Source organism: Lissotriton helveticus, chromosome 3_1 (genome assembly GCF_964261635.1).
Source record: "Lissotriton helveticus chromosome 3_1, aLisHel1.1, whole genome shotgun sequence".
Lineage (NCBI taxonomy): Eukaryota > Metazoa > Chordata > Amphibia > Caudata > Salamandridae > Lissotriton > Lissotriton helveticus.
Window position 1 is genome coordinate 588,626,910 of NC_136061.1, and position 21,889 is coordinate 588,648,798.

Sequence of the window (21,889 nt, forward strand, 5' to 3'; positions counted from 1 at the left end):
CATTAGGCTACTTCTTTTTTGACATAGCCGTCCAGCAAAAATACCAGTGCATTGGCAGAAACCACTTGCACGCGTGGTTTCTGTCAATGCTTGAAATGCCTGACCAGGCAATGGACGTTTCAAAATTTGGCAGTTGGCACCTCCATCAGGACAACTGAATGATTTATTTCATAGCCAGTCAGTCTTTAGACAGACTTCCTTTCGTCTCTACAGGTGTCTCTTCCCTCAGCCTCACTTTCTCACCTCCCCTACCCCCCACTTCTTTTTTCTCGCCTTTCTCTCCTCTCCTAATGTATTACTGACTGTTTGATGTAATGTGTAATTCTTGATCTTTTTCTGTTATATTGTTGAACCACATTGTTGCTCTTCTTTTCGTTCCTCCTGTCGTCTCCTCCCGCATCCTCCCTCTATTTATGTCTCTCCTTCTCCCCTTTCTCAATGTATTGAGACTGAACTATTTTGTCTAATGCCCGATGGAGCTACCTGGTTTAGCTATAGGGGAGATGGGCCAGGGATTCCCTCCTTGGTCATCACCTACCCAGTCGGTCTTTAGACAGACTTCTTTTCGTCTCTTCTTATTGTCTCTTCCCTTATCCTCCCTTTCTCACCTCCCCTTCCCCCTCCACTACTTTTCTCTCTCCTTTCACTCCTCTCCTAATTGTATTGCCTATCTTTTTGGATTTATTGTGTAATTGTTGAACTTTTTCTGTTACATTGTTGATTCTCATGTAAAGTGCTATGATACCTCCGGGTCTAGCCAGCGCTATATAAAACTCTTTAAATAAAAAATAAAAATAAATAGATTGTGAAGTGATTTTCTGCATCCATAGCAAACCATTATGAGAAGATGGAAAGTAAAAATATGTTATCGTTTTTCTTACATCACACAGCTCTTTTTTCATAAAAAATATTGTGGTATGTCCTAATCTTTTATTTGTACTCACTTTTCAGACCTTTGTCCGTGATATTTATCCGTTTCGAAGGTCAGTGTCCCCACAGCTGAACCTGGTACACATGCCTCCTGAAAGAGGACAGGAGCTCATCCAAAAACAGGTATCTTAATCTATTGAACTACTATTTCTAAATAGTATATGAAGATGGAGACTGGCTTTTGCTTTCTCTCCTTATTTATGTCTGAATAACAACTTTTTGAGCTACAAAAGATTTCAATGTTGCAGTGCTCTAATATCTTAAATTTAGTGTTCCCTCCAATATGATTTAAATAGGCACAAACTACCACCAAAACCAATTGCGCTGATAAAAATGGGTCACAGTATAACATTTTCTGAGCAATCACTGAGCCCTGTAAGTATGTGGCATTGATTACAATTTGTAAAAATGTAGTACCAAAAACAATTTCATTATCAACTCTAAGTATTGTAAGTTTGATCAACAATGGGTGGCTCATTACCTTTTTTTAATCAGATGTTCCTAACACATTTGCCAAGACATTCAGACTTAGTTGGAGAAAGCAACTACTTTTATTTATTCAGTAAAGGTTTTTGTTAAGTGCAGATCATGTGGGTTCAGGTGTCAAAGTGTAGTGCAGTCAAAATTAAAACACTGTTCGATGCATGTGTGCTGTAGATACACATGCTTTCCATACTCTTGCATTCTAGTGTTGGGTTCAGATGTTTGCAAGTTGCTTTTCTTCAAAGAAGTCTTTCCTAGTCACAAGGTAAGGTGACTCTTCCTTTCGGTGATAGTACCCAATGGTCATCGATTCCATTGTTAGAATGTTTTTTTCCCCATCGGGTTGGGTTGTGTATTGCTGCACTCCGGTTTGAAACCATTCGTCGAATTCCCCTTGATGCGCAATCCTCTCTACGTACCCTCGACCGTATTGTATTGTATGTGTCTCCCACTTCTCCGTGTATCAACGGAATCGACTTTTCACTCGGAAGGCTTCATGGATGGCCATCAGGCCCAACCGTGTTGGATCAGCTCTCCGTTAAGGGATCGGACACCCTTCAAATTCTGCCCTAAGTGCCACGTGATTCGCACAGGGTGTGTAACTTGTGCTTGTCTCCGGAGCACAAGGAAGAAGACCTATGACGCTTGCAGATCGTTTCGATCAAAGAAAATTCTTCACGATCGTCGGGTTTGATGTCGATAGAATCAGCGTCAAAGCATCAAACACACACCGGACATCTTCAATGAAGATTCTGGTCAAGCAGATGTGGAGGCATCAGTGGTGGAGGAGGAGGAAGCCCTCTTCGTGCAGGACTCCGACTCGGAGCTCGAGATAGACCTAGACGCCAAGTTAACGTGACAAAGTGACGTGAGTAGAGAAGACCCCTTGCCCCCCTCAATTCGTCCCAAAAAGCACAAGGCTACGGCACCACCTCTACCTTCTGGCCAAGGTCAGCTCCGAGACGACGTTTCTGGCACCCCACCTCCAGGCTCGGCTCAGAAACCACCAGTCAAGCCTTGCAGCTCGGTGCTGAGTCAGCAAAAATCCTCATCAAAACCAAAGCTCTCCGGTTCCAAACAGAAATCTGGCAGGGGCCAAAATCCTCCATGTCGAAAGCCAAGGAGCCTTCCGAGCCAAAATCTTCCGTACTGAAAGGCCAACACACACCGACACCGAAAGTATCAGGACCAAAGACGTCGGCGCCGAAATCCAAAGATGCTTCTTCAGATCTGAATTTGCACTTTCTTCCACCAAAAATGGATCCCAAGTAAAAGAGACTATATATTAACCCTGAGACTGGTCATTTTCATACCAAACGGCCTCAAAAACATTAACTTTCGAATGAGGACACTCATTACAAGATTCCTTTAAAAAAATAATCTGTCGGTTTTAGGTACTTAGGAGTCTTTGTCACGCCGGACTCAGCTCTTTTTCACAGCCACAGTTTGGCACCCCCGCTGGCAAGGCTGCGGGCGGATGTTAAGCACTGGAGGTCACTGCCTCTGTCACTGGTGGGCCGTGCTGCTCTTTTAAGATGTTGGCCCTGCCACGATTTTTTACATTCTCCAGAACTGCCCGCATAGGGTTCCGGATACCTACTTTCTTGCAGTAGAAGGGGAGTTACGCACCCTACTTTGGGATGGTAAGGCCCCAAGGATTACGCTTCAGAAATTAATGAAAGGATGGTATGATGGAGGCATCACACTGCCTGATATACGGCTATACTATTGGGCCTCGCATTTGGTGACTGCAAATAGCTGGTGATACGCCCCTCCAGGTGACCTGGCATGTGCCCTGGACAAATATCAGATGGATTGCTCCGGGTATCTTAGGGGCTCTCTATTCTCACACTAGGAAGCAGCACTACATAGGATCCACTAGCATACGGTACAGATCTGGAAGTTAGCTAATTCTAGTTTGGGCTGGGCAGGGGTGCTCACTAAAGCGACACCATTGTGGTATTTGTAGAAACTCGGTATGCTCTGCCATCACCCGGCGTTCAACAGGTGGGATGAGACTGGTATCTCAACAGTTCATGACCTGGTTAAAAAGGGTAAGATGCTCAGGTTTGAGGAGTTACAAAAGACCTACCGACTGGCTCTGGGTGAATTCTTTCGATATCTACAAGTCCGTCATGCTTTGCTGGCGGCATTCCCCAGGTGTGAGGACATTCCTGAGTTGTCCCCTCTTGAAGATCGACTGCTGGACGGGCAGTTAAACTCCAAGGCGATCTCCCTGATCTATGGAAAACTCGGTAATAATATGCCTGATTCATTCGGGAAGCTTAAGGAGCTTTGGGAAGGGGACCTTGGGCCGATTGATGAGGAGGATTGGAGACAGGCGCTGATGTCATCGAGAGAGGCTGCCATTACACTTAGATTTCGATTAATCCAGCTTCGTATCTTACATTGCTCATACCTGACGGGGATAACGTTAGCGAAAATTGGGTCTCGACCAGATGACTTGTGTCTGAAGGGTTGCAGACAGTCGGCCACCTTTTATCATATGGTATGGGACTGCCCGCTGGTGCGGAGACTATGGGACAGAGCCACGGCACATATGCAATCTGCACTAGGAAAAACGCTCACTTTGACGCCCCGCTTGGGCTTGCTTAATATATGGGAAGATACAGACCTTACTGAGACAGAGCAGCAGTTAATGACGCTGAGCTTCACATTACTTAAGAGGGAAATAGCGAGGGGCTGGGGCAGAGTGCCACCGCCGGAAGTGGCGATCTGGCAGAAAGTGCTTGACAGATGTATGGTAGCTGAGAAAGAAGTGTTTATAGCAAGGGAGTGCCCGAAGAAATGGGATAGGAAGTGGTCCCGGTGGAATTCATATAGGGGGGAGATATGTATATCACCTGTGGTGGAATTGGAAATACGGAGACAAAGGGACGGGGAAAACACTGTTTAAAGTATATGTTATTTCGGCCTCGGTCCTAAGTACGGTACTAACTGTAACTTGCAAGTGTATTGTATAAGTAATAGTTGTGATGTCTGTCACGCAACTTCTCAATAAAAATAATTTAAAAAAAGAAATAATCTGTTGCTACCAGTACTTTTCATCCACCATCCTCATCCCCTCCACCACCTCCTTCACCACCTTCAAATCCTTTGCAAATTACATCTCAGGATTCTCCACAATATCACCACGGTGACGATGATGGTGATGATAGGGGGGCACGTTTACCAGTAGATCCATGGACGGATTATTCAATAGATCCTCCAGCAGATAATGACCCAGACCTTTACCCAGCCAAGCTATCTCCTCCAGACGACAATGTAACCCACCAGGAACTCAATGCCAGGGCTACACAAGATCATGGAGTGGCACTACAGAAAGAATCATTAGAAGAAGATTTTTTGTTTGAGACCTACGGATCCACAAATATGTTGTCACAAAGACTTCCTATGCTTAAGAGCATGATATGATTTTTAAGGATCCAATACAAGCATGCATCTTGACTCCTAGGGTTGACAGAAACTACAAAGCCTCCCCAACAGACCCAGTATTTATCAAGGGCCATTTGCCACTAGATTCACTAGTAGTGTCTAATGCTCATAAACTGACTAATTCCCAAACATAAGGGGATGGTCCAGATAAGGAGTCTAAATTAATAGCCACTTCTGGCAAGCGCATAGCTGCTTAAGCTGCAAATCAATTGCGCATTGCAAATACACAGTACCTTCTAGCCAGGTATGGCAGGTCACACTGGGATGAGATGGAGCAATTGCTTCAATTTCTCCCAGACGAGCATAAAACTAAACCACAGGATATAGTTAATTAGGGTAAGCTAATTTCAAATTCTTCCATGAGGTTTGCTCTAGATGCTGCTGAAACTGTGGCTAGAGAGGTCAACACTAGCATTTTGCTTAGGAGACAGGCTTGGTTAAGGAGCTCTGGGTTTAAGCCAGAGGTCCAACAATCCATTCTTAACATACCATTTGACAAAAATCATCTTTTTGGTCCTGAAGTAGATCAGGAATTGGAAAAAATGAAAAAAGTCACTGAAGTGGCCAAGTCCATGGGAGCGCTCCAGTCTCCTTCAAACAGAGGCTCCTTTTGTCCATCCTTTTACCGAGGGGGGTTCAAAACCACATCCTCAGACCAGAGTACATCTAACTACAAAGGTAACAACCAGTCCTCTCCTTCAAGTGGTTTTTCGAAGAGGTTATAGATTGAACAACTTTAGAGGTAGGGGTAAGGGCAAAACACCCAATAACTCCCCTTCTCCTAATAAGCAGTGACTTGCCCACACTTCCCCCCCAACTACACCACACCGGTCGGGGAAAGACTCCAACAGTTTGTCCCTATTTAGCAGCCCATAATAACAAACAAATGGGTGATTAGATATATCCAACATAGTTATTGCCTGGAGCTTACTATCAATCCCTTAAACATTCCACGCAACCTCACAAATTGTCTCCAGGACACCTACAATTGCTCAAACAGGAAGTGCAATCTCTCTTTCTGAAAGGAGCTAAAGAGGCGGTTCCCACACAGTACCAGGGCTCAGGGGTTTACTCTCTGTATTTTCTCATTCCCAAAAAGGACGGTTCCCTAAGACCTATTCTGGATCTCAGAGAGTTAAACCATTATATACTGTCAGAACACTTTCAGATGGTGACCCTTCAACAGGTATTTCCACTTTTACAGAAGGCAGATATTATGTCTACTCTAGACTTAAAAGACGCATATTTTCATGTGCCAATTCATCCGGTTCATAACAAATACAGCAAGCATTACCATTTCAAAGTACTTCCCTTCGGGGTGACTACAGCATCTAGAGTATTTACCAAATGTCTGGCTACAGTCACAGCTCATCTCAGAAGACAGCATATTCACATTTCCCCTATCTAGACGGCAGACTCAGCAAATCGTATGACACAAAAGACCTACTTCATCAACTAGGATTAACGATCAGTGCACAAAAATCTCGCCTGCATCCGTCACAGATGCAGTCTTACCTAGGAGCCACTCTAGACACAGTCAAAGCTCTAACCGCTCCCAATGTAGCCAGAATTCACAATATTCAGGCTCTCATACTAGTTTTAGTCCAACCAAACTTTATCAGCCAGAGTGTTCATGCAACTGCTGAGAATGATTGCATGTTGCATCGCAATTGTACCCCATGCAAGACTTCACATGAGTCCACTACAAGAGTGCTTGGCACATCAGGGGAATCAGTTACAGGGTCAATTAACCGATCTAGTGTTGGTATGCTGTTCACATCGCTCTCTGCAATGGTGGGACCTACAAAACTTGTCAAAAGGATGGCCTTTCATCGACCCTATTCCACAGATCATGCTCACAGTAGACGCATCTGTGACAGGTTGGGGTGCTCATGTCCACGATTACAAAATACAAGGTCTGTGGAGCAACAAACACAAAAGTCTCAACTTCAACTATCTAGAGCTTCTAGCAGTTTTTCTAGCACTCAAAGCTTTTCAAACTCACCTCATAGGCAAAACTGTCCTAGTCTGAACATACAACATGACAGCAATGTATTATGTGCAAAAGCAGGAAGGCACACACTCTCTCCAACGCTCAAGACATTTGGAATTGGGGGATCCATCACAACATTTATCTTCTGGCAGAACACCTCCCAGAAGTAAACAATCAAATTGGCGACCTTCTCAGCAGAAGGAGACAGCAAATTCATGAGTGGGAACTTCATCCCCATGTTCTCCTTACCTACTTTCAACAATGGGTATTCCCACAAATAGACTTGTTCATCACAGCAGAAAATGCAAAATGCCCAAGCTTCTGCTCCAGGTTCCCACACACACTCCCAAACGACAATGCCCTATGAATGAACTGGTGACGGATATTTGCCTATGATCTTCAGCTTCTCCTGCTCATTCCATGCCTGGTTTGGAAGCTCATGCAAACATCCCTCACACTTATTCCAGTAGCTCCCACTTGGGCCAGTCAGCCATGGTACATCACCCTGTTAGAGTTGTCACTAGTTCCACATCAAAAGCTACTCATCACTTCCAGTCTCCTCACACAGAACCATGGAGAAATCAGACATCCAAATGAACTTAGCAATCTGGCTCCGAAGTCATAGTTTGGTTATTTAAATTTACCACCAGACTGTATGAATATTTTAAAAGAAGCAAGAAGGCCAACCACCAGAGCTTGCTCTGCAGCAAAGTCGAACACATTTGTTGTATAGTGCAATAACAACAAAATCAATCCTTTAGATGCTTCTATACAAAACATTATCTGTTACCTGTTACACATACTGCAAACTGGACTGGCTTATACATCTATTTGTTTGCACCTTGTAGCAGTAGCTGTTTATTTGCAGAGTTTCAGTAATCAAAGCTGTCATGGAGGGGTTGAAGAGAGTAATACTACCAAGGATTCCTCCTGACCCAGTTTGGAATCTCAACATTGTTCTCACAAGGCTCCTGGAACATTGCTTTCTTCATTGCGATCACATCACTGATGAGAATTGGTGAGCCTCTGGCATCACCCTTAGAAGAGCCCTTCTTTCAGCTACACAAAGACAGGGTAGTTCTACATACCGACCCTAAATTCCTTCCCAGAGTGATTTCTGCCTTTTATATAAACCAATCGGTTGAGTTACCAGTCTTTTTTCCTCAACCTGATTCTGTAGCAGAACGCGCTCCTCACACACTGGACGTTAAAAGAGCTATAATATACTACATAGATAGAACAAAAGACTTTAGCAAAACAAAACAACTGTTTGTTGCATTTGTTCTGCATCGCAAAGGCAGTCCCATCTCTAAATCTAGCATTGCAAGATGGATTGTTAAATGCATTCGAACATGTTACACTAAAGCAAAAAAATAACTTTATCCCTACCCCCTAGAGCGCATTCCACTAGCAAAATAGGGGCTTCTGTGGCCTTTTTGGTAACATTCCTCTAGCTGACATATGTAAGGCAGCTACATGGTTTACACCGCACACATTTACCAAACACTATTGTGTAGATGGGTTAGCACATCAACAAGCTAAGCAGTACTTAAAACACTATTAAAACACTATTTCAAACAACTGCAACATCAACAGGTTAGTCACCGCTTTGAGAGTATACTGCTTTATAGTCTATGCAAAGCATGTGTATCTACAGCACACATGCCTCAAACGGATAATGTTACTTACCCAGTAAGCATCTGTTCTCTGCATGTAGGACTGTAGATTCACATGCGCCCACCCGCCTTCGCGGGTACCTGTAGTTGTTGCAGTCCTTCATTATACATTTATAAACATGGACATCTCTATATTATACTCACTTACACCATTCTCAGCTCACCCTCTTGCTGGAAAACAATCTAACAATGGAGTCGATAACCATGCGCACTATCACCGAAAGGAGGAGTCATCCTAACTCATGACTAGGAATGACTTCTTCGCAGAAAAACAACTTGTAAACATATGGACGCAACACTATATGGCAGGAGTATGCAGAGCATGGGAATCTACAGCCCTACATACCAAGAACCTAAGCTTACTGGGTAAGTAACATTATCCTTATTAGGAATTAAAGCCTTCTTCTGCTTGACAGACAGTTGACATTTGAGGAAATGTATTTACATTCTACAAAAGATCTTATAGCAGTATGTAGCAGCAATAACAGACACTGTGGCAAATATGATGTCTACATTGGATTTGTTCAGTTGGTAAAGTTGTGGTACATTCTGCATTTTTAGAATGCCTACATTTTCTCACCTTTTAGAATGTACTTATAATCAAAGAGACTGATCAGCCAATTTTAAAGAACAAATTCATAGGACAGATCTAGCATACATCGTATCATTGCTATGTCATTCTGTACATATGAACATTATAGATCAATATCAAGTTCATGGGTGCTGAATTTTGAAGCTAGCACAATTCTAAAACACTAATTCCACACAACATGTCTGATAAATGTAATGTTTTTGATAAAATGTAATATCAAATTAACAAGGAGGGACAAAGGGCTAATTAATTCGAGCTAAGCAGAGCAACGGGTAGGTCACACATTGTCCCTGGCGATCCTGGACCGTGGTATGACACTTTGCGCAACTGCACTTTGGCTCATTGGAGCCCTTCCTCTTGTCTCTAGCAGTCGGTACATTTGTTGACCGCAATAAGGTATACTTAATGTCATTTTGTGTGTGGGACAGCACGGCACTAAGTAAGATATGTGCACCTGACTGTCCCCTCAGGAGTAGTTTAGTTAGATACTTTTTCACGGTTCTGACGAATTGCCTTGATCTCTCCCGACTTTATCGGCAAGAAAAATGTTGACCACTATCTATACCTCGAGCTAACGTGGACCATTATATCCACAGAAACCTACACTTGTTTTTAACATAACCTGGGGTTTAACACATTAAAACTTAATATACAAATCCTTAAGAGTTATTTTTAGATTTTTAGCACTCTACTCACACACTCACACTAATCCATCAATATCACACTCACACTTCACAAATGGCAGCTTAAAAGAACTCTGGCAGAGAGCCTGCCCGCGAGGCCCATTGGGCATTGCAGCACCAGCCCAACGTGGAACTACCCAATGATGAAGGATTACACCCCTCGGGGTGTGTGAGGGCTCTTTCTCCTTAAGGATCAGACCCCACCGGACTTGATCATTCAGGACTCTACTGACCGACCTTCAATAGGAACACCTTCTTGTTTTTCAGATAAAATATAATATACACAGTCTCGTAAAAGGCATACGCATATGTAGTCTGAAAATGATATTTTCAGTATTTTCCTATGTCGCACAGTTTCTTTGACATGTCTAAACAGCTAATGCTACAGAAGTGCCTAAAACCAAGCCTATTCATTGATATTAATGAATCCTATATACCTTGTCCTGATTTGTCTAATCTTTATGCACACGTAGGTTTTGGCTTAATTTGGGCATCAGATATATTATGTTGTACGAGAGTGACACCGCATTTTGCATAAGAGGAGCATTAGTAGTTGTTTCTTTTCTTAAACATTTTTTATAGGGCAGTAACATTCCAAGTGAGGTTCACTAGAAATAAGTACAATTATCGAAATAGTATTTTGGCTATACATATTATAAAACCCATTATAGTATTTTAGCTATAGTTGTTATAGCACCTATTGCCCTCTGTGTGATAGGTTTATTCACTCATATATTAATAAATGACAAATATGTAACTGTTATGTCACTATTATACATGGGATAACGTACCCTCTGCCATATAGCATAAGAATAGCAAGGGGTTCTGTGACCATTGAGGAAGGAGTCAGAATGACGATAAAAGTCCATGGAACCCGAGGTTATTTGTGATATCCGTTTACTGTGTGCAGATTGTTTTGTGCTTCTTATAGTGCATGGCCATTCCTCCATCCTTCTCATAAACTGCATATAGAACCTTGGGGTCTTGTTTTTTCATGTTAAGTTGAGACAATAGGAATAAAACCAGAACCTGTAAAGAGTAAAAAAAAAAGTAAACATACCAAAAAACTGTTGTTTGTGCTTGCACAAACGTATTAGGATCAGTTAGCGTGAGTCAGTTTAAAAATGCTGTGACGGAGATTGTGCAGAACCATGCAGAGATTCTCTCTTTCCTGCAATGACCTACAGTGCGGAAAAACATGTTGCCATAAGTATCCTTTCTGCTAATCATTTTTTATTTTCTGGTAGAGACTTTTAGCCATAGATTTCTCACCTTTTGTATGTTCATAAGTTGTCAGACCATATCCGTAAACCTTTACAGCAGTACCGCTGGGTTACGGTAGATGGCACATGTGGCTCTGCACCGACACCATTCTGCTCCGGAAATGACCTGCATAGCCTATATAGGCCCCACTCCTGTGCTCTGACGTCTGTTCCTTTCTTTCCATTCCACCAGATGTGGATCCGGAGCAACCACTAGTCTCTACCATGAACACTATACCTCAAGAAATGTATAATCTGGTGTGCAAGGGTGTAGGAATCTGGCTTTTTATGTAGTGATGCCAATGTAGAGCACACCATGCAAAAAGTCCAGACGACCCTTATTGGTTTACAGGCCTTACTTTAACCGCTTCGCCGCTGCGCAAATTCCAACGCGGTGCGGCGGAATTTGCCGCGTATGCAGATCGGACACGTCTGACGCACACACCCACAGTGACGTCGGATGGCCGGGGGCCGTCCGACGCATCGAAGAGGCTAATAATCCCAAGTGCTCTATTTGTGGTATTGTGGTCGAGCAGCTATGACTTAGTAGAGGGGAATGTTAAGCATGCTTTGTACACACAGAGTCAATAAATGGTTCACACACTCAAGAAGAAATCCGAAACCAATTTATAAAAAGAAAGTAGATTGTTATATAAATTTAGACGCCAAGATCTTTAGAATAACTTTAATACATTCAGAGATTTGATTTTAGAAGAAAATAGCAAAATAGTTCAAATAATGGTTTTGAAGCATGGGCTACAATGGTAACTTATGGGAGGAAAAGCACATGTAGTAAAACTGTACTTGTGGTCCGAGTTCAGAGGTGCCCTTTTGTACTTAAGGGGCTAGAGGGCCAAGGTCCAAAGTACCACCAGCAGTTTCACTTTACCTGCCCTGGTGCGTCTGGGTGCAGAGGTGTTGGTTGAGAGGAGAGCTTCGAGCGCTGCACCAGTAAAGTCCAGGGGACCTGAAACAAAGAGGCTGCAGAGGGCGACTTGGGGCAAGTCCGGCAGAAACCAAAGGAGGGCTCAGTTCATGGGGACCCCTAAGCCAAGGAGATGTAGTAAAAAGTCTTGAACCCAGGCTGTGGGGCTCAGGTGCAGAGGTCCTTGACTGGCTTGCCACATGCTTTTGAAGTTCTCATTGTTGTTGGTATACCTGTCGAGGGGGAATAAATGTAAATGTAAATGTAAGTGTATGTGTCTTGTAAAGCGCACTGCTGCCCTGAGGAGTCGTGGCGCTGTAGACCGATGGGGAACCCGTCCTGGCTATCCTTGTGAGATGGTCCCTACTCGGTATCTCCAAGGTGAAACCAGGCATTCCCGGCGAATGTGGGGGGCCATTGTAGAGATGAGGCAAGCTAATGCCCAGAGTTGCCGAGTGTGATCCCTGGTTAGAGTAGGCACGAATTATCGAGTCCGCTGACCCTGGTCCATGACTCTGCCGCGTCGGGAATTGAACCCTGGTCCCGGGCCGTTCTCTGCTTCCGGGTCTGCCGCCTCTAACAAGTGAGCCACTCCACTCCACAATAACAAGAGAGCAATGCAATTCTGGTTGTGGGTCTCATTGGTCCTGAAGTCCTTCATCGTAGAGGAAGGCTTCCAAGGCAGTGGTGTTGGGGCTGGATGAAAAATAAGCCTTGGCTGGTGCAAGTGTACCGGTAATCAGGGTATTGGTGCAGTGGGGCTCCTGGAGAGTCTACTGTCTTGAAACACAGCAGAGAGATTGGGATGAACTCCTAGAGCGACACAAACCTTCCCCTGAAGTGTTGCTCCCCTGGTGGCCCGATGGCTAACAACACAGTGAACCGGGCAGATGTGGTCGGTCCTTGCAGATGCAGGGGGATGGGTCCTCCACCCTAAGGGAGATGCTAGATGGTTGTCGAAGTGCTGTATAGACCTCCAAGTGTTGGGGAGGATGCATAGCCGCATGACGAGTTAGGTCTTTGCAATCTTCAAGGAGCAAGCATCAAGCCAGGGTTTGGCGCCAGTTTCTGCGCTGGTCCTGGTTCTCATGGTGTTGTCTCGTCTCTGTCCTCCTTCTTTTCCCAGGTCGTCAAATCTGTTGGTCTGGTGTCAGAAGGAAGACAAAATACTCAATTTAGGGGAGTATATGGTAGTACCCAATGAGCTACCTATCACTAGGGGGACTACAACCCCATATGACCACTTCCTGTGGGGAGTGGGAATAACCCTGGCCCAAAAGTTTCTATTTTCACCAAAAACAAGATGGTGAAACCCTCTCTGGCCATTCACTGTAGATAGACCACCTTAGGGGTGTGACTAGCCTGTGAGAGAAACTCGCTTCCTGAATATTTAATTTCTCTCCAGTTCTGGTGCCAAATGAGCACCAGGGCAGGGGGTGGTGTTCCCCAGGTCTTGGGTGAAGCTCGGGTTGCATCTCAAAGGCGGCAGGGGCTTTGAAGCCCCTGACCTTGGTATGGTAAATTGCTAGCTATTCTGCTAGAGGAGGTGAAACACCTTATTTCGATCAGGCATTGTTTCTGGCCTCTGAGAGAGTGGGCCTTCCCTTGCAGGGGGCCAGAAACGTGTCTGTGTTGGCAAGCTGGAAGATACCAGTCAGTCAACACACCAAGTGACTAGTAGGGTTACAGGGGGCACCTCAAAGGTGCCCACTTGTTGCATGTCATAATAAATCTGATACTGGCATCAGTAAAGATGTATTAGCCTAAGGTGTTTGATACCAAACATCATTCTTTTCAGGCAAGTCATTATGTAGCTGGGTAACTCGTAATGACCAGTGCCCAGTACATGTTCTTAAAAAGGCTTCCTGAACACTTGCGAAGACTACTAGAACTAAGCATCACAGGGGCCTATCTTCTCATGCAGATGTGACCTCACATGTAACATAATGCACCCTACCTTAGGGCTCTACAGGACTGCTGTAGGGGGTGACTTGCATATAGCACATGCTGTGTGTGTGGGCATTGCACCCAGGATGTGTGCAATGTCGTGTTTTCAGAATGCCTTTCACCATTTCACATATCCTGAAATGGCAGTCTACCTGCAGTTTGGGTGGCATAATACAAGCTGTAGCCCTAAGGATCCCTCTTTAGTTTCCATGCCATGGGAACCAGGTGCACTATTTACCAGGGTCTTGCAAGAGTGCTAACATCCTTGCCAACTCAAGTACAATTGACATTTGTATAGTTTTTATGGAATGAGTACTGGCATTGGGGTCAGGTTAGCAGGGACCCAGTGAACTTTCAATTAAGTCCATCAGTCCTAGTGGGCAAACGTAGGGGTGACTGTAGGAGACTGGCTTAGTATATGGTGCATACTTATTCAAGTGGTGCACTTTGAATTAATCCAGGCAACCCTTAAGGTGAATTTAGGGGTCTTTTGATAGCCATAAAAAATACTCAAATGGGCAGGTGTGGGGGCAGCCTTCAGGCTTATCTTGAAGGAGTGTTAACACAATTTAATCTGTAGTGTAAGTTAAATGAAAAGGAACCATACAGTGTTTATATATAAAAATACTCCTATTTGTTACACAACACTCACTAACATATTCGTATAACCCCTCCCTGGAGTTATTGACACAGTACACAAGAATACTTCAAATGCAATCAGGTAAGTAGCTCAAAATACAGTGGTCTCCAGGGGGAGACCATACCATATACTAAAACAATAGAATGCGAAAAGCAAAGGACAATGGGATTTGGACCAGAAGACCCAGAGGAGCCGGGGACGCAAGGACCCACCAAAGGTAAGTGCCAAGGGACCTCATGGAGGCTGTGTGCAGAGTGGGAACAGAGCTGCATGCCTATTGGAAGTCAATGGAGAAGTTGCAGTTGCTGTTTTGCAGAAGAAGGACCCTTCCCATAGAATCCCAAAGAATTCCCTTGGAGGATGGAAGGGTGGGGAGCCACCCCACCCGTGGATGCCCTGGGAACCAGGTTACCTTCTCTAAAGGCATATGGTGGTCAGCAGCCACATACTTCCCAAACGTATCCAACGGAACCCAATCCATGAACCTGGGGTGTACATAATCATCTGAGTCAAGCATATTTGAATCCCCTCAGACTGAGGTACTTGGGCCATAAAGGCCTTCTTCAGATGTGCAAACGTGTCACAGTCCACTCCTTCTTGGTATTGTTTCTTGGTAGGAGGGGGCCCCTCTGATTATTTTGTTACCGGTTTTGTGGCATTGTCACTCACCAGTCAGGCTACCTTGATTCCAGAGGCACAGTGAGCCCGGGACCCACGTCTGGGCATACCTGGCGCACTTAAGGCGAAAAAGCAAAAGACACACAAATAATGGACGGAATGCAGAACAAATCAAACATTCACCACCAATCAAGAGATCTGGGTTAAATTCATTGTTTGTTTGCTCACCATGCCAGCGTAGTTTAGACCCAGCCATATGCAAATCAGACTTGACCCTGCTCCTCATGGGAATAGTTTAGCCCAAAGTGCCAAGCCAGATCCTCTCTGGACCAGAAACAAGCATCCTTGGACTGGTTTGCTCTAAGTGGAATGGGTATGCCCAGACTTGGGCCCCTTACTCGCTGTGGCACTGGATTCAAGCTAGCCTGGTTGATGAAGGGTGATATACTCCAAAAACAGTCCCAGGATGCTTTTTTCCGATCCATGGAGGACCCGGCTTGGAAGTTCGGGCTGGACTTTTCCCATGAGGAGCACAGTCAAGACTGATTTGCATATTGCTTGGTCCGAATTCGGTGGCATTGCGACCAAAAGAACAATGAATTAACACAGATCTCTTGACTGGGGGTTAATTTTGTATTTATTCAGCATTCCGTCCATCATTTGTTGCCACAGCACTATATAGTTAGACATCTTGTAATGACTTATGTCCACTATATGTAATTAAACGGCTGACCGCAATTATATAGCCTGGAGAATCGACTCCATTGTTTGTAGGGGTGTCCTGGGCATGCAAGGTCACCCTCACACTTATAACCAAGCACCCTGCCCTCAGGACTGAAACTGAAAAGCCTGACTTAGGGATGACTTAAAGGTTTTGAGTGCAGTGACCTCAGAAATAAGGATACTTATATCTGGTGTGAGAGGTGCAATCACCAACTCACACAGGCTGCAATGGCAGGCCTGTAGTCAGAGTTTGGGTGGAATCCCATGGTAGGCACCATACATGCTGCAGCCCATGGGAGACCCTTGGTGTACCTATGCCTTGGGTACCCTAATACCATATACTAGGGACTTACAAGGGTACGCCAGTAGCCAATTGTGGAGGTTCAAATTTACATACCATAGTCAATTTAGGGAGAAAGCACAGTGACTGGGGTCCTGGATGGCAGGATCCCAGTCAGACTAGGTCAAAAACATACTGACACCAAGCAAAAAGTGGGGGTAACCATGAGAGCAGATCTACTTTCCTACACAGACGTAAGGAGATGAGACTAACCTTGCCCAGTTCAGTCTTCATGTTCTAATTGGAATTATCTGCGTCCATCTGCGTTGGCATGGTTACTCCCAGTTCTGGGTTCCACAGAAAAGGACATCCCCTGTAGGGAAATGAACGACCTCAAAAGTTTGGGGTTTTCGCCCTTCATTTGACAAAGTCATAAAAGGGGCTTATGGTCTGTCTGAATAATAAAGTGAGTATCAAACAGGTATAGCCTCAACTTCTTCAAGGCCCAGACCACAGCAAAGGCCTCCATCTCAACAGCTGACCAACGTTTCTTCCTGACGGTCAACCTTCTGCTTATAAAAGCTACTGGTTGATCCAAGTCACATGCATTAAGTGGATCCATAGCCCTTTCCAAACCTTCTGTAGTACCAGTCAGGCCCAAGAAAGCTCTGACCTGAGTCTGGGTAGTGGGAGTAATCAAGTCCATTATTGTCTGAATTTTGCTCTCCAATGGTTGAACTTGGCCTCCACCTAAAAGGTAGCCCAAGTACACAACCTTACTATGCCCTATCTGGCCCTTTGTGGCCTTGATAGGAAAGCCTACTTTTCATGGGCGTCCAGATGGACCAGGTGATCTTCTTAGTTGTTCCTAGTCTAGAGCTTCTGCACTATAGGTTTCCAGTTCTGTTGAGACTTTATTCACCAGCCTTTGGTGCCAGGTGCATTCTTCAAGCCAAAAGGCATTACAATAAATTGATAATGCCCACTAGGGGGTAAAAATGCTGTTTTTGGCTTGGCATCCTTAAAGAATCTGAGATGCAAGTATCCAGCATTCAGGTCAAATGTACTGAGACACTTGGCAGAGGCCAGAGTATCACTCAGCTGATCTGCCCTAGGGATTGGAGGGGCATCAGTCCTAGTGGTTGCATTGAGTCCCCTGTAATCCACACAGAACATCATCTCTCTTGCCATTCATGGGTGTGAGATTTTGGCACAGAGACTACAAGTCTAGCCCAACGGCTAGCTCAAGACTCAATGACCCCCAAATCTAGCATCTTTATTACCTCAGTCCTGATGCAGTCTTTGACATGGTCAGGATGTCTGTAAATGTTGCTCTTCACAGGCAGGTTGTCACCAATGTCCACCTCATGGGTACACCCAGTGGTTTGACCAGGGGTCACAGAAAAGAGAACAGAAAACTGACTGAGAACCTGTCTACAATCAGCTTGCTGGTGACCAGTGAGGATGCCTGCAAAGACTACTCCTTCTACTGATCCATTGACAGCATCCTGAGAGAGGAGATCAGGGATAGGATCACTCGCTTCCTCCTGTCCCTCATCAGTAGCCATAAGCAAGCTCATGTCAGTCCTTTCAATAAAAGGTTTTAGGCGGTTCACATGAAGTACTCGGTGGGGACTTCATGGAGTGCCTTGTCAACTAAGCAGGTGATCTCACCTTTTTTCTCAAGTATGGTGTGGGGACAACTCCACTCGTCCTGGAGAGCTGCTGGGGCCACAGGCTGTAACACACACACTTTCTGTCCTGGCAGGTAAACAGACAGTAGAGCCTTTTCGGCATGCTAAGCTTTCTGAAGATCCTGGCCAGCCTCAAGGTTTTTGCTGGCCTTTTTCATATACCCAGCCATATGAGAACGCAGGCCAAGTACATAGTCCACTATGTCATGCTTAGGGGGTTTGAAATGCTGCTCCCAACACTCCTTAGCCTGACACAATAGACCCCAATCTGGATGGCCAACCAGACTTACCAATGGACTGTAGCACACCCTCTTCTGAGGCACCTCTCTAAAGGCAAAAAGAAGGCAGTGTAGTACGATATCCCATTTTCGCCTCAGCTTTTCTGGAAGTTCCGTGATCATTCCCTCTTGGGTCTTGTTGAACCTTTTAACAAGACCATGCTATCTGTGGATGGCAGGGTGTGGTAAACTTGGAATTTACATCACACACTTTCCACATAGCAGTGATGTGGCTAGACATGAAGTTAGTACCTCTGTCTGACCAGAACTCCTTAGGAAACCCAACTATGGAGAAGATTCCCAGGAAGGTCCTAACCACCACAGGAGCTGTAGTGGTCCTAAAGAGAATAGCCTCTAGATACCTAGTGGCATGGTCCACTACCACTAGTATGTTACAATGTCCAGATGCTATTGGAGGGTCAAAGGGACCTACATTGTATATCTCTACCCTCTCAAAGGACCTCCAAACACTGGGAGTTGGATTAAGGGGTCCTTTGTAGTGCCACATGACTTACCACTGGCTTGGCAGGTCAGACAGGAGCAACAAAGCTCTTTGGTATCATCAGACATGTGGAGCCAGTGAAAGTGAGGGACAAACATGTCCTAAGTTTTGCTTTGCTCACGATGTCCTGCAAGGGGCATGTCATGCGATAGGGACATTAGAAAACCCCTGAATTTCTGAGGTATGACCAACTTCCTGGTAGCCCAGGCTCTGGGTCTCTACTCTCAGAAAATAGGAGCCCATCTTCCAATAGATCCTATGAGACCCACTGACATTCCCTGTCTCCTCAGCTGCAGCTTGCTGTCGGAGCTGTTCAAGAGAGTTGCACCAAACTCAAGTCTGCCCTGGAAAGTCCCTCTGTCCCCAAGAACTCTGCCATGTCGAGCACAAGTTCCTCTGTGGCAGTCCCTTCTCAGGGGCTGATGTCATCTCTCACTGGAGACTAATCCTCACTGGGAGTCTAGGAGGAGTATAAATCCTTACCCTTCCTGCTCTTTCTCTTGGGAGCTACCTGGTCCATTTTCTTTAGGATCCAAGGCTTCCTCTGTGCCCGGTCTCTTGGCTTGACCCCTAGTGACTGCATAGGCACTTGCTGAAATACCCATCATCTTTGCATGTGTCCTGAACTCCAGTGTAGACCAGGCTGAATTTTCTAAATCATTGTCCAACAGACAGTATATAGGTAGGTCTTGGGCAACCACAACTCTTTTAGGGTCAGTTAACCCTCCCCAGCTGAGATTCACAACTGCCAAGAGCTGTCCTGACATTGCTATCATTTGTCGCTTGGTAAATCTGCCCAATTAAGATATTTTCCAGGAGACATATGTTTCTCTGTCACCATAGTGACACTGACCCCTGTGTCCCTGTATGCCACAGCTTCTTGACCATTAATGATTGGCTGTTGTCTGTACTTGCCCACATTAGTGGGACTTACAAAAGTAGTGGCAAGTTCCATGCTTCTATCACGGATTAGTACAACCTGAGTGTTTTTGTTTTACTAGGCCAGAACCCAAGGTTAACCCTCCTAATCCCATGGCGGCACCGCTAGTACTTGTACTGTTGCTAGGGACGCTAGTTGCTTTAGGAGCAGTAGTAGTAGCATCCTTGGTGCCAGATATAGAGGAATTGGCATCTCTTGCTCTATGGCCTTTTTTCTTTACACAGGTAACACCAAGGTTTCTTGATAGAGGATGAATATGTTTGGGACCCACCCCCAGAGAAAGACTTTTGGGCACCTTGTGAAGCCTCCTACTTGTCATTGCCTTTCTCTCAACCCTTCTCTTGGGCCTTACACCATCACCATAAGATTTCTGCTGCACCCTAGTGCGGACCCACTTGTCTGCCTTCTATTTCAATTTCTGGGGAAGAGTCAGTTCGGAGTCCACCAGGTACTGGTGCAGTTATTCATTTTGACAGTTATTAATGATGTGCTCCCTCATCAATAAATTGTACAGACCTCACAGTCATGCACATTACTTCCATGAAAACAGCCTTCCATAGCCTTAATAGCACTGTCTACAAAATCTACTCAGTCTTGGGTTTGTGTCTTCTCTGTGCTCCTAAATTTAACCCTGTACTGTTCAATGGTTAAACCAAACCCATCTATGAGGGCACTCTTCAAAACTGAGAAATTGACTGCATCTTCCTCCCCAACGGTGAGAAGTTTGTCTCTACCTTTGTTAGCAAAGCAGAGCCACTGGATATCTGCCCACTGCCTTTAAAGGACCTTATGAACTTTACAAGCCCTCTCCAAAGTGGTGATTCATTTATGGATAGCATCCCTCTCCTGGTAAGGAGGGACTATCCTGCTCAGGTTCCTAGTGTCAAAGGAGTGTTCCCGGACCATAAATTAGCTATTTCTGTCACCAAGGGACCCTCGTGCCAAATTCTGCCTAGCCCTCTGCACTTCCAAAGTCTCCTTGTCAAGGCCAGCTCCCCCTCTTGATTCTGAGCTTGACTCTCTCAATCTTGAGCAGGTGGTATTCCTTTTGTAAGGTGCCCTCCCTCTGACTAGAGATGGGGTTGAGAATAAAGGGGGACCTACCTCTAGGACCTTCCTCTGTACCTTCTGTACTCATCCCAGAGGGATTAGCGTTCACCAGTGAGGGGTCTTCAGACTCATCCTGGTCAGGTACAGAAGTGGGGTCATTGGGGTGAGCCACCCCTGACCCTTCTTTTTGAGCCCCATCCAACCCAGAGTTATCCTTCTCTTCTGGCCTCTCAGGATTCTGGATGTCATGCTACAGGAGCATCTCTTTAGCCTGGCGCCACGACCAGACCACAGAAAACATGACCGCCCTCAAGAACGCCACCTGCACACACCACCAGCTGATCCGCACCACCAAAAGGACATCATTCAAAGAACTCCTGGACAACAACACCCACAACAGCAAGGAACTTTTCAGCATCGTCAAAGAGCTCTCCGACCCCAGCGCCGGAAACAACGACATCACACCCTCGCAAGACCTCTACGACTCACTTGCCTCCTTCTTCCACCGCAAGATCTCCGACATACACAACAGCTTCGACGCACCAACCACGCACCCAACCACCGAAACAACGCCCCCCACCACCACCCTCTGCAACTGGACCTCGGTCAGCACCGAAGACACAACCCGCACGATGAACACCATCCACTCCGGATCCCCTACCGACCCCTGCCCCCACCACGTCTTCAACAAGGCCGGCTCCATCATCGCACCCCAACTCCGGAATATCATCAACATCTCCTTCAACACCACCACCTTCCCGGAGAGCTGAAAGCATGCCGAGCTCAGCGCCCTCCTGAAGAAACCAACAGCAGACCCCACCGACCTCAAGAACTTCCGCCCCATCTAGCTCCTCCCTTTTCCTGCCAAAGTCATCGAGAAGACCGTCAACATACAGCTCACCACCTTCCTCGAGACGAACGGATCCCTCGACCACTCACAGTCTGGTTTCCGAGCCAACCACAGCACCGAGACCGCCCTCATCGCAGCCACCGACGACATCAGATCCCTGCTTGACCACGGGGAAACAGCTGCCCTCATCCTCCTGGACCTCTCTGCAGCATTCGACACAGTCTGCCACCGCACTTTAATACAGCGCCTCAGCAACATCGGAATCCAAGGGAAAGCACTGGAATGGATCACCTCGTTCCTCGCCGGAAGAACCCAGAGAGTCCGCCTCCCCCCGTTCCGATCCGCGGCCACCGAAGTCATCTGCACC

The 21,889-nt window shown here is 45.6% G+C and overlaps 1 protein-coding gene across 1 annotated transcript in view; it reads left to right on the forward strand.

The window, feature by feature from the left end:
• UNC80 (unc-80 subunit of NALCN channel complex) overlaps positions 1–21,889 on the forward strand; it is a 2,761,828-nt gene that overhangs the window by 1,608,554 nt on the left and 1,131,385 nt on the right. The window contains exon 41 of the mRNA XM_078680564.1: positions 952–1,053. Within this exon, the coding sequence (XP_078536690.1) occupies positions 952–1,053 (102 nt within the window). The remainder of the gene's footprint in view (positions 1–951; positions 1,054–21,889) is intronic.